The 12,040-nt window shown below is 33.6% G+C and overlaps 1 protein-coding gene across 1 annotated transcript; it reads right to left on the bottom strand.

Annotated features, from left to right (window-relative positions):
• Positions 1-3,158: 3,158 nt before the first annotated feature.
• LOC109340026 (proliferating cell nuclear antigen) lies at positions 3,159-5,312 on the bottom strand. The gene is made up of 4 exons (XM_019577585.1): positions 4,919-5,312; positions 3,847-3,999; positions 3,654-3,751; positions 3,159-3,531 (listed from the first exon to the last, which is right to left on the bottom strand). Exons 1-4 carry the CDS (start codon positions 5,235-5,237, stop codon positions 3,301-3,303), a joined length of 801 nt encoding a protein of 266 aa, XP_019433130.1. The 5' UTR covers positions 5,238-5,312; the 3' UTR covers positions 3,159-3,300.
• Between the last annotated feature and the right edge of the window lie 6,728 nt (positions 5,313-12,040).

The raw sequence follows: 12,040 nt of genomic DNA, 5'->3' as shown, positions 1-12,040 counted from the left end.
ATTATTACATCGTTAATCCATATCATAAAGATTCAACAAAAATTTTGTTAGGTGTCGACTACTTAAAATATCTGCATAAAATTCATATAATATATTATTTTGAATTTCCAAATAAAGAACATAATCAATAGAGATCATTAAACTATAAATTGAAAAACTTATTGTCATAAAAAATCATTGTTTTTTTCCTATAAATAGGAATAATAATGATATTCTTTAATCATTGATCATCTTTATGGAAATATATTTCTTCTTTCTCTTATATGCAATACTCATGTTTTGTCTTCTTTGTAACTCCACTTGGTATATTGGATATTATGTTTCTCTCTTTTACTCTTCATTATGTGTTATGTTTTTTTTCTCTGTATTAAAATGCTATGTGTAGTAGTTTCACTAGTTTGGATTCTGGAGAGGTATCATATGATTTAAAGAATATCATTGAGTGCCCGAAAATGTCAAATTTATAATTAATTTATTTATTAAAAATAATAATTTTGATTGGAGATGGCAAAAAAAACTGGACATGTGGGTACCCGCAGATACTTGCGGATAAAATCCGCATTGACATGAGTCACAAAGAGGTACCTGTAGAGTATACACACTCGTAGTTCAAACTACCCATTGTATATACGGGCAGGTATGAGTATAGTAGTACCCATGCGAGCGGGTGCCCGCTAGATATGCAATTGTTGTATACAAATTGATTTTTTTTCTTCTCTTTCTCTATTCTTATAATGATTTCTTCTATTTCTCCGTCTTCTTTTTGTGGTGTTGTATATAGAACGGCACACAAGTTTTCTAAGTTTTATATTATATGTTTTTAACTTTTCTACTAAATTAAATTACCATGTTGGATAGAACTAGGTAATATACTATGTTGTTCATGAACTAAAATTGCACATGTGTTGTTTCCTTAGGCTTTGTTCGGGAGTTAGGAGGGAAAGGGAAGGAAATGGATCAAAAAGTTAGGAGGGGGAGGAATGGAATGGAAAATGAAGGAAATCCTTTTCCTTTTTTGGGAGTATGAAATTTAGATGAAGGAGGATAAACTAATGATAATGTAAGATTACTAAACATATTTAGTTATTTTGACATTTTATCTCAAAAACCCCCCAAATTGGGGGTTAAAAATAGACATATGAACCCTCCAAAAACTTCTTCTCTCCTTCATCCAACTCCCAAACAAGGGGTAGGCAGATGCGCAAAACAGAAAGCTACTGTTGTTAATCGATTATACTATATCGTGATATTATTGGAACGCAGATTTCTTGCAAGGCAAACAATGGTGATTAACAATCATTATTGCCCTAATTTGATTCTTGATTTTAACACAGATTACTAACATTTAGCACAAATCACAGAAATCAATAAAGACTGAAATCTAAAAGTGATAGGGAAAGAAGAATGCTCAAGGATTTTTATGTTATCACACTTCCAATACATCTAGCAAGAACTCCCTTCTTGCATCCGATCTGATGAGCCTACTCTCTCGGTTTGACCTCTCAACTCGGATACCCACACCTTTCGTGATTCTGGCCCCATCTGATGTTTCGCTCTATCCAAGACTTTCTGCCCTCGTGAAGACACAAATTCTCTTTTCCTAGTGATACCAACACACCAAAAGAACGATTCCTTGTTTTTCAAACTATTTGTCGAGTTATTGATGCACACTTAATATGCGAATATAAACGTTGAACTTAGCTCTAAAAACCTCTACAGAACTCTTACAATAAGCCTAAAACTAAATGTGATGTAATGCATTGGGTTTTCAATGTATGAAAACTAAAGCAGATTTCACACTTCCTTTCACTCAGAGAATAAGCAAGGTGATATGAATTTTCTAAACTTAGAATCTTGGTTTTCTTTTTCCTAATGAATGTTATGCACATGGGTTGAAAATACAGTTTTTATATGAAACCAGTGTTGTTAGAACCGGACCGGACCGGACGGTCCGACCGGTCTGACCGCTGACCGGACTTGAAAACGGCTCTGGTTTACTGTCTTAATCGAATGAGAGTTGAACCGCTTTGAACCGGAAACTTCCGGTCCGACCATGTTAAACCCGATTAAACCGGATTAACCCAGGAAGTAAACTGGACGGCTCACTTAAAAATAAAAAAAATGGGACAATGTTCTAATATTTTGTTTTACTACGGTCCAAAAAAAGATAAAGAGATATTATTATAATATAATTATACATAATTATTAATTATATAAAATTTTACATTTATATATAACTATATATTTATAAATAAAAATTATTAATTATGTACGAAGTCACCCGGTCAGACTGAACGGTTTAACCGTTTAAACCGGTTAAATCTAATACGGGACGTCTACCAGTTTGACGTCTGGCTCGGGTTTCACAACACTGTATGAAACTAATTTTACCTGACATTAATCAATCATCTACAAACTTGATCCATTAACGTGTTTATGCAAAACTGTTTTCTGTTAAGGCTTAATCAATTATCAATCTCTTTAATCGATTAATAAGCCATAAATCCTAAGAAGTTAGTCACTATAACTCCTTTAATGCATAGTAAACTTTCTATATGATATATGAACATGCAATATATGATTTTGAAATAGAAGATACTTTTATGCACAAAAACCTTGTATGTTTAATACTTATACATGATCTTACTTATCATATATCATTCAAAAGTATTGAGGACAAAAGTATTATATATGATAAATAAGATCATGTATGATCATTCTATATGGAAGAATTAGCCAAAAGTATTGAGGACGAGGATTTCGGTGGGAAGGCAACAAAATTTGATTCAATCTTTCGACCATTCTTCACATTGCTGGCAGCTTCAATTCAGCCACTGATGACTTACAAGAACTTGCTAAAGTTCAAAGTCATCCAATTCAAGGGGATTTACTAAACTTGACAAGCATAAAACAATTGTAGAAATCAAGATCATGTTTTTAGCTTAGATTTATCAGTGTCGGAATGTTCTTATTCTTAAAGGGATTTTGCTTAAGGAACCCAAAATTGAAATATAGTTAGTGAAATAAAATTAACATTTTTAGCTGTCTAACATTGACTTTGTTTTTTGGGTTCCATAAAAATTGCTCTTCACTCTTAAGACAATGTTTAGCAAAATCTCTCCATAAAGCTACTAAAAAGGACATTTAACTGTAAATAATGCATACCCAAATAAAAAACCAGTTCTATGAAATTCATAACTAACAGTTCGTTTGCACAAAAGAGTACAACTCTTGATTAGAGGTATCAAGGCATACTACAGCTACAACAGAATGAACATCTAATAGACTAATCCAACCAATCTAAACTTGAGGTTTTGTATCTTCTTCATCCTCTTCAATCTTAGGAGCCAAAAAGAATCGGACATAACCCATCTCAGCAATCTTGTACTCAACAACAACTGGCAACTCATTTGAAAGACTGATGGTAACTGTGCTAGACAATGGTGTCGCCTTTGTGAAAGAGTTCATGTATCGCAATGCAAATGTCAAGGACACAGGCTCATTCATCTCTATCACAGTGGCTTCTTCAGGCTGCAATATCATCCAACAAGTAACATCATGTGAAACAAAATATCATTCAGTAAGCATTTGAAATTATAAAGACAGAAGACTGTATGCTTGGAACTAAGATTAAGAAAACAAATCAATGTCACCTTGTCCACACTAGTATTCTGCCTGCACACTATATTTGCAGCACCAATATCTCCTTTGGTAGAAAACTTCACACCCTCCTTCGTGACAGAAATGACAACTACAGCATACATTGCAAAATTAATATTTTTCTGACAAAATATAAAAACAAGCAATGTTCGATAATCCCTGAAACTGATCAACATAACAAATTACCAGTGTCACCAATACTGCTAAGATCTTTGCATATCCTTGCAAACTCAGCTGATGGCATCCTAACGATAGCATGGTATTCTGCCTCAGGAATTCCAAGGTGTTCACTGTCAATGTCCATCAGCTTCATCTCAAAATCAGAAATCTTGTCTTGAGCTGTAAGACATGGGACAAAAAATCAAAGATGACTTGGGTTAATAAAATTTAACTCTCACTAGACCAAATGTATAATCAAATTTTACAAGAGAAAATATAATTCTATAAAGCAAGGACATAAATCAAAATACAAAAAAATCTTAGGACTCAAAATCAATAAAGTTGATCCTAAAACACTATTTCCAATACAGAAATTTAGGTACTCTTGTCAAATTTAGATCTAGTGCAAACATCAACACATGAAATAATAGCCATATTATATCTTCCAGAATTTTCCCCTCTCGGGGTTTGCCCATGTTGAAATACTTCTGAATTTATAATACTCAAATGAAGACTAAAATACACAAACACCCAAAATTAGAGGGTTAACAAAGAAACACACTTGAAATTTGAACCATACAGAACAAATCATACTTTAAAGATAATCAGCATGTTGGACATTCACATTACTCAATCAATCCCATCAAGGGCCATCTTGTTTTCAAAGGACTTTTGAATTTATGATACTCAATCAAGACTTTAGCAAATAATTTCACACCAAAAAAATCGGGGAAATGAAGAAACACACTTGAAATGGGCTACAAATCAAAGTGTTAGAGATTTCTATTACTCAACCAATCCTCAGTGTTAATTATTCAAGAGGAAATTTTAATACACAAATAAAAAAAATCAGTAGACATCGAACATTAAAAATAAACTGAAAAATGAACCATATAAAACTGAAATAAGAAAATAATTATAAATCAATGAAATCCACTTCAACATTGAAAAATACAGAAACAAGTAAAATGAACATTTGATACACATTCAACACTAAATCAAGACCAAAAACACGTTTCAAAACCAAATCAACAAAAAAAAACATTAAAAATAAAACAATAATCCTAAAAATAAAACAATACAATAAACCGATACATACTTGGGCTTTCAAACATGAACGTAACAGTGTCGCTTCCATCATCAGCCTTAATAGTAACAATATCATCATTTCCAGCACAACGCAGCATCTTAGACATGTTATTAAGGTTCATACCCATAGACATGTTTCTATCACATCGATAATGCTCAAACCCTTCAGATCTGAGCAACAGAGCCACGAGTGCCACGTGGCTGGAATCCATGGCCTGGAGGGAGAAGCCAGTGGAAGAGCAATCGAAGTTCGCATCGTTCACGAGCTCTCTTATTGATTCGAGAACCTTCTTAAAGAGAGAGCCTTGGACCATACGCAGTTCCAACATGTTGAACGAGTGTGGGTTAGGGTTTTGGGGTTTCGGTTTTGATGGGAATGTTGAAGAGAGAGGAGGGAAAGGGTTTATATAGGGGAAGGGTTTGGAATTTATTGGCGGGATTGGATGAATTAATTGAAATCCCGCCGGGACTTTTTTGGGAAATATATGTGGAGGGAACGCTTCTTTGTATTTTTAGGTGAAAGCTTGCAAGGAAATCTTTAGTTTGTATATGGTTTCACAAGGAATTCGATTTCTGCCAAATCCTCCAATACTTACCGAATAAAATAGTCAAATTTTTGTTTTCACACTTAGATAAAAATATTATGTATTTAAATTTAAAGGATAAAAATATCATAATTTTTATGTTTTTATATTGTTTGTGATGTATTTATCTCTCTATTCCAAACTCTTATAAATATAAGCATAAGTAATATTTTGTTCTTTTTTAATTCAAAATTAAATCAAAATCCCTTTAGGCTATGTTTGGTTATGGTGAAAAGTGAATGAAAGAAAATGAGATGAGAAAAAGTGGATGGATTTATGTGTTTTCTCTCCTTGAGTTTACAAAGAAAAGTAAGGTGGAAAGAAAAATGTTATGTGGTCCCCCAAAAAACTTTTCCACCCTATTATAAAGAGAAAATGATAAGAAAGCAATCATCAATATAGAATTACAATCTTACTCATAAAACTATGGATGATGAACTATGATATAAGGTAAACAAACACAATAGATTAAGTGACATAATTTGTATAAATAATATTTGAATTAATTAATTTTAATATAAATATATTTTTATACATCATTATTTATAAAAATATTTAATTCTAAAATAAAAGTGAATCTTTGTATGTTAATGTTTGTATCTATTTAATTTTGGATATTTATGTTATTTTATTTCATCATATATTTTCTTTCCTTTCTCTATTCTCTCTTTTTCCATCATATCAAACAATTAAAAAGACATTTTACTTTTTACTGTTTTTTTTCCCTCAAACTTTTATGTCCTCCTATTTTCTCTCACAAACCAAACAAAGTGTTAAAATTTTATTTTTAACATGTATCATCATTTGTATCAAGTACTGAATCTTCTAGTATTAGAGAGAATTTGAATCCTTTCAAAAGAAGTTTCATTATTCAATGTATTTATTTGTGTTTCAGTAAGATAACCAGATTAATTAATTCGAGTTGAGTTGAACAGTTTATGAATTTAACCGAATTAAATATAATTTTAAAAAAAATTGTATCAAACTCAATTTTCGAGTTGAGAACTTGCTTCCACACATATGTTCATCAATGTTTTATTCTTATATTTGCTCCAAATTTGTTATATCTAAAATATCCTACGAATATTTCGTTAATGATTCAAAAATATTATTCACTAGAAGGAGAGAATGTAAGAAAGATGGAGGGAAGTCATTTCATACCAAAATTTAAATTTCACTTGGGAAATCAACATTCTCAACTATAAAGGAAATCCTACATTAACTTTCCTTCACAATTTAAGATTTATAGAATGTTATTTTCGTAGGTGTATTTTCCTAAATCTTATATAGAATTTAAAAATATTTGATTAGAAAGGTAAATTTGGATCATAAAGACCATTCGAGCATGTCCTTGGATTTGAATAAGAAGAACAGAAGATAACATTGAATCAATGGAATTCATCGGTTTAAGTTATATATCGAAGATGGTCCATGTATATGACTAGGCATCTATCTATTTGTCTCAATAGTGAAAAACCTCATATATCTGACTAGTGAAGAGTATGTATGTCTATCACGAATAATGAGAATATATTTGAAGAAGTTGAGGATAAATGAAGTTAAAAAGAAGTCCAAATATGTTTATGAAATAACATCATCTATGTGCAAAAAAAAATCATCTAATATTTCTGAAGGACATCTATCTATGTAATAAACAACTTTTTGATTGAAGAAGATTTGAAGAATGATCCAGTCAGCTCAATCTATTTGGAGTGGACAATTTGACCAACGTTCAAAAAGAAAACAAAATGTACAAATTGTATTGAAGACATAGTAATACTGTAAAACAAGCTATTAAAGTTTGTTATTCCCTTTAAATTCAAGTTGTTATGTAAATAGAATATCTAGGAGCATATTTAGATTTGTTCATGCTTAGGACATATTCTAGGAACCTATTAATGATTATGAGATTCTAGGAGTAGATTTAGATTTATTAAGATATTATAGGAAAAATCTTTGTGTATATATACAACACATTATTGATGAATAAAAGCATATGAATTTATTCCTTTACATGGTATGAGATCAAACTAAACACTTTAAAGTGCAGAAATAGCAGCCATGATGAATGAAGGAGAAAATTCCTTGACATCCTCGAAAATTGATGATGCTCAAAGGAGGAAGTCATCTCCCTATGATCTCAATTCCAGCGACAATCCTGGAAATGTAATCGCTCAGGTGCAACTAAAAGGTGAAAAATATGATGAAGGAGCTAGAGCTATGAAAAAGTCATTGAGAGCGAGAAGAAAGTGAGGTTTCATTGTTAGAAATATAGAAGAACCCAAAGAAGGATCTCCATATTTGGAGGATTGGTGGACTGTTCAAGCTATGTTGGTATCATGGATCTAGAATACAATTGAACCAAATCTAAGAACTTTCATATCATACTTGGAAACATCCTAGGAGATGTGGAATGGCATCAAAGAAAGATTGTTTGTTGTGAATGGGCTTGCATTCAACAGCTGAAATCAGAACTAGCACAATACAAGCAAGGAGGACTTTCCATGGTAGCCTATTATGGAAAGTTGAGAGCATTGTGGGATGATCTTGCAATTCACTAACCAATAATCCCCTACACTAGTAATGAGTGCACTTGTGGTCTCACTATGAAACTCGAGAAACACAAGGAAGAAGAAATGTGTCACACCTTTTTAATGGTCTTGGACGATGCAACCTATGGAACGATTCATTCCAATCTGCTTGCGAAGATCCATTACCTTCATTATACAAAATGTATTTCATTCTTGTCCAAGAGGAACGTATGTGTGATATCACCCAGGGAAGAGATGTGCGACATGAAGCCATGGATCTCATCGTTTAGGCAAGCGCAAAGGTTAGGGGTCGTGACAAAAGCACGGTGGTGTACACTCACTGCAATCAAACTGGTCATGATGTAGTATGTTGTTTCCTCATTATTGGATACCCAGAATAGTGGGGGGATCGTCCCCACAATGATGAAAGTGGAGTTGGTCGTGGATGTGCACCGAATCGCAGTGGATGAACTAGTATTGTGTCTCGAGCCTCAAAAGGTATTGTTCGTGTCAATGTTGTGCAGAATACAGGGTAGAGAACAATGGAAAACACTTGTAGAAATACTTAATTTATTCATGGTGACTCCAAATGAAAGCATGACTGGTAAGTCTAAAAATGATTCATGGATTCTTGATAGTGGGACATCAAATCATATGTCAGGTTATTTGTAACACATGTACAATGTGAAAGATGTATCTGGCTACCCTGTTGGACTTCCTAATGTGCAAACAACCCTTTCTACTATGGAAGGAACAATAAAACTTAATAAAAATCTACATCTTGAGCATGTACTTTATGTCCCTTAATTAAATTCCAATTTGATTTCTATATCTCAATTGTCAGATGAGTCAAATTGTAATGTCTTCTTCATTGATAATCTATGTGTCATACAGGATCGAACCTCAAAGATGCTGATTGGTGCGGGTGAACAAAGCGATGGACTCTATTCCTTTCAAGCAAACCTTAAGAAGAAGGTATGCAAAGCTGAAGGAATGTATGAACTAGAAGTGTGGCACAAGAGGTTGGGACATCCATCATGAGAAACTACTCAACTTATTTCCAGTAACAGTAGTGTTAGTGACTTTAATAAAGTGTGTGATACATGCCAAAGGGCAAAACAAACTAGAGACACATTTCCCTTAAGTACTAATCAAGCTTCTAATATATTTGATTTGATTCATTGTGATTTATGGGGCTTGTACAGAACTCGCTCTTCTAGTGGTGCTTCTTATTTTTTTACTATTATTGATGAATGTTGGCATATGATGTGGATATTTTTTCTAATTAACAAGAAACAAGTCAGCAAAAGTTAACAAATTTCTTCTCTATGGTAGAAAGGAAATATGAAAAGGGGTTAAAACTGCGAGAAGCGATAATGGAACATAATTTATTTGTATGAAAAGTTATTTTCTAGATCATGGAATAATTTTTCAAACTTGATGTACAAGCACACCTCAACAAAATGGGAGCGTCGAACGCAAACATCGTCATATTCTTAATATTGCACGAGCCTTACTATTCCAAGGAAGGTTGCCTATTAACTTTTGGGGAGAGTGTGTGTTGACAGCTGATTATTTAATCAATTGCACTCTAACCAAAATTTTAAAAAGCAAGATACTATATGAAGTGTCACATGGACAAGAACCCTTATACACACACCTGCATATTTTTTGTTCTTTTTGCTTCGCTCACAATCACAATACTAATGTTGACAAATTTGCAAGTAGAAGTAGAAGATGTGTCTTTGTGGGATATCCCTATGGGCAGAAGGATTGGAGTGTTTATGATCTAGGAACTCATGAGTTCTTTATCTCAAGAAATGTTCAGTTCTTTGAAAATCAATTACCATTCAAAGATTCAGAAAAAAAAAAACACAATTCTTCCTTTTTCTTGTCTACTAAGACTATAGTATTTGATGAAACAAATGATATTCTAGCAAGAGGGGGCACATGTAGTATTGAAACGGCATCTGAGGCCACATACACTACTCCTCCATTATCTGAGGCCTTCGACATCTTCATTGTAGTATGCATAGATGGTGGAACTTCTACTGCATCATCTTCTATTATAGTCCATGTTAGAGCTGCTGCATCAACACCAACACGCCACGAGGGCACATCCGAGACTGATTTGGCATCCCATCCTCATACGAAAGACGTTGTCGCACCTCCTACTTTAATTCTTGGCCGTGGACATCGTTTGAAACAAAAACTCACCAAATTACAAGGGTTTGATACTCATACTGCACAGAAATTGAGTCTCTTTCCAAATTCATCTACTTCATCACATTCTTCATGTACTCCTTATCTTATTGCTCACTATGTTACTTGTGATAGATTTTTTGTGCGTAATTTCTTGCAGCAATCACCACCGAAAAAACCTTTGTATTTTCATGAGGCAGTAAAAGATGCTAGATGGATAAATGCAAGAAAGCTTTTGGATGCAAATGAGTCTATCACGTCAAATATAATTCTGATGGTGCCATTGAATGCTTTAAAGTTTGTTTAGTTGTTCTAGGAAATCATCAACATGAAAGTATAAATTACATTCAGACTTTTGCTCCTATCGCCAAGATGATGACTGTGCGCACTGTTCTTGTCGTAGTTGCGGCCAAATACTAGGAGATCCATCAAATAAATGTCCATAATGCTTTTATCCATGTGATCTCCATGATGAGGTGTTTATTCACATGCCTCCTGGGTTTTCAGTTACCTCCTCAAACATGGCGAGCGAAGTACCAATATTATTGTATGGCTTGAAGCAGGTTATGTGTTGTTGGTTTACCAAGTTGTATAAGGATCTTGTTTCCTATGGCTTTCAACAATCATGTCTTGATTATTCTCTCTTCACATTGTATCAAGGAGAATTTCAACTTACCATTCTGATTTATGTTGACGATTTGATTATTGACGACAATAATTCTTCAGCCATCACAAGATTTAAAACATATCTCAACAAATGCTTCCACATGAAATATCTTGGAAAATTAAAGTATTTTTTGGATATTGAGGTTTCTTGTAATCCTACATGAATTTTCCATTGTCAGCGTAAATATACACTATATATTAATTTTGAAGTTGGTCTTCTTGGCCCCAAACATATGGGTACTCCACAGAGCAAAATCACCATTTGTCATCGACTACCAGATCTTCTTTTGACAACCTGAAGCATTATCATCGTTTAGTTGGGCGCTTGATCTATCTTTGTTTCACATAACCAGAGTTGTCATTTAGTGTGCACACCTTATCTTAGTTTGTACAGGAGCCAAGTACAATGCACTAGGATGATGCCCTTTACATGGTTCGATTTCTCAAAGGTAATACAAGACAAGGCATCTTGCTTTCGTACCACTATAATTTTCGTCTTCATGGGTGGTGCGATTTTGACTAGGCTAGATACCCTCACACCTATCAATCTGTGACTGGTTGGCTTGTCCAACTAGGCCAATCTCTTAATTCTTGGGAAACAAAGAAACAAAACACAGTCTCTCGCTCTTCAGCTGAAGCTGAGTATCGTTCCATGGGCGCAACTACTTGTCAACTCAAATGGTTAAAAGAGATTCTTTCTGATCATGGCATTGCTCATCCCCAACCTATGATCCTTAACTGTGATAGTCAGACGACATTGCACATCGCCAAAAATCCAGTGTTTCATGAATGCACCAAGCATATTGAAGTCGATTGTCATTTTGTTCGTAATGAGGTTCTAAACTGGAATATTCTTCCTACCCATGTCTCCACCACTATATAAGCAGACATCTTCACCAAAGCTTTATGCAAGCCTTAGTTCAATTTATTTCTAGGCAAGTTGGGCATTCTGGGGGGGGTAATACCGTAAAACAAGCTAACAAAGTTTGTTATTCCATTCAAATTCAAGTTGTTATGTAAATAGAATATCTAGGAGAAGATTCATATTTGTCAATGCTTAGGAGATATTGTATGAACTTGTTAATGATCATGGGAGATTCTAGGAGCATATTTAAATTTGTTAAGATATTATAGGAACAATCTTCGTGT

Source organism: Lupinus angustifolius, unplaced genomic scaffold (genome assembly GCF_001865875.1).
Source record: "Lupinus angustifolius cultivar Tanjil unplaced genomic scaffold, LupAngTanjil_v1.0 Scaffold_131_2, whole genome shotgun sequence".
Lineage (NCBI taxonomy): Eukaryota > Viridiplantae > Streptophyta > Magnoliopsida > Fabales > Fabaceae > Lupinus > Lupinus angustifolius.
Note: the sequence above shows the minus strand (reverse complement) of the source record. Positions and strands in the feature narration are given on the sequence as shown.

Excerpts from the sequence above, each read along its gene's own strand:
- LOC109340026 (XM_019577585.1), bottom strand. The coding sequence starts at position 5,237 with ATGTTGGAACTGCGTATGGTCCAAGGCTCTCTCTTTAAGAAGGTTCTC. Across the intron at positions 4,000-4,918 it reads GTTCATGTTTGAAAGCCCAA|CTCAAGACAAGATTTCTGAT; the intron begins GTATGTATCGGT and ends CATGTCTTACAG. Across the intron at positions 3,752-3,846 it reads TAGCAGTATTGGTGACACTG|TTGTCATTTCTGTCACGAAG; the intron begins GTAATTTGTTAT and ends TGTATGCTGTAG.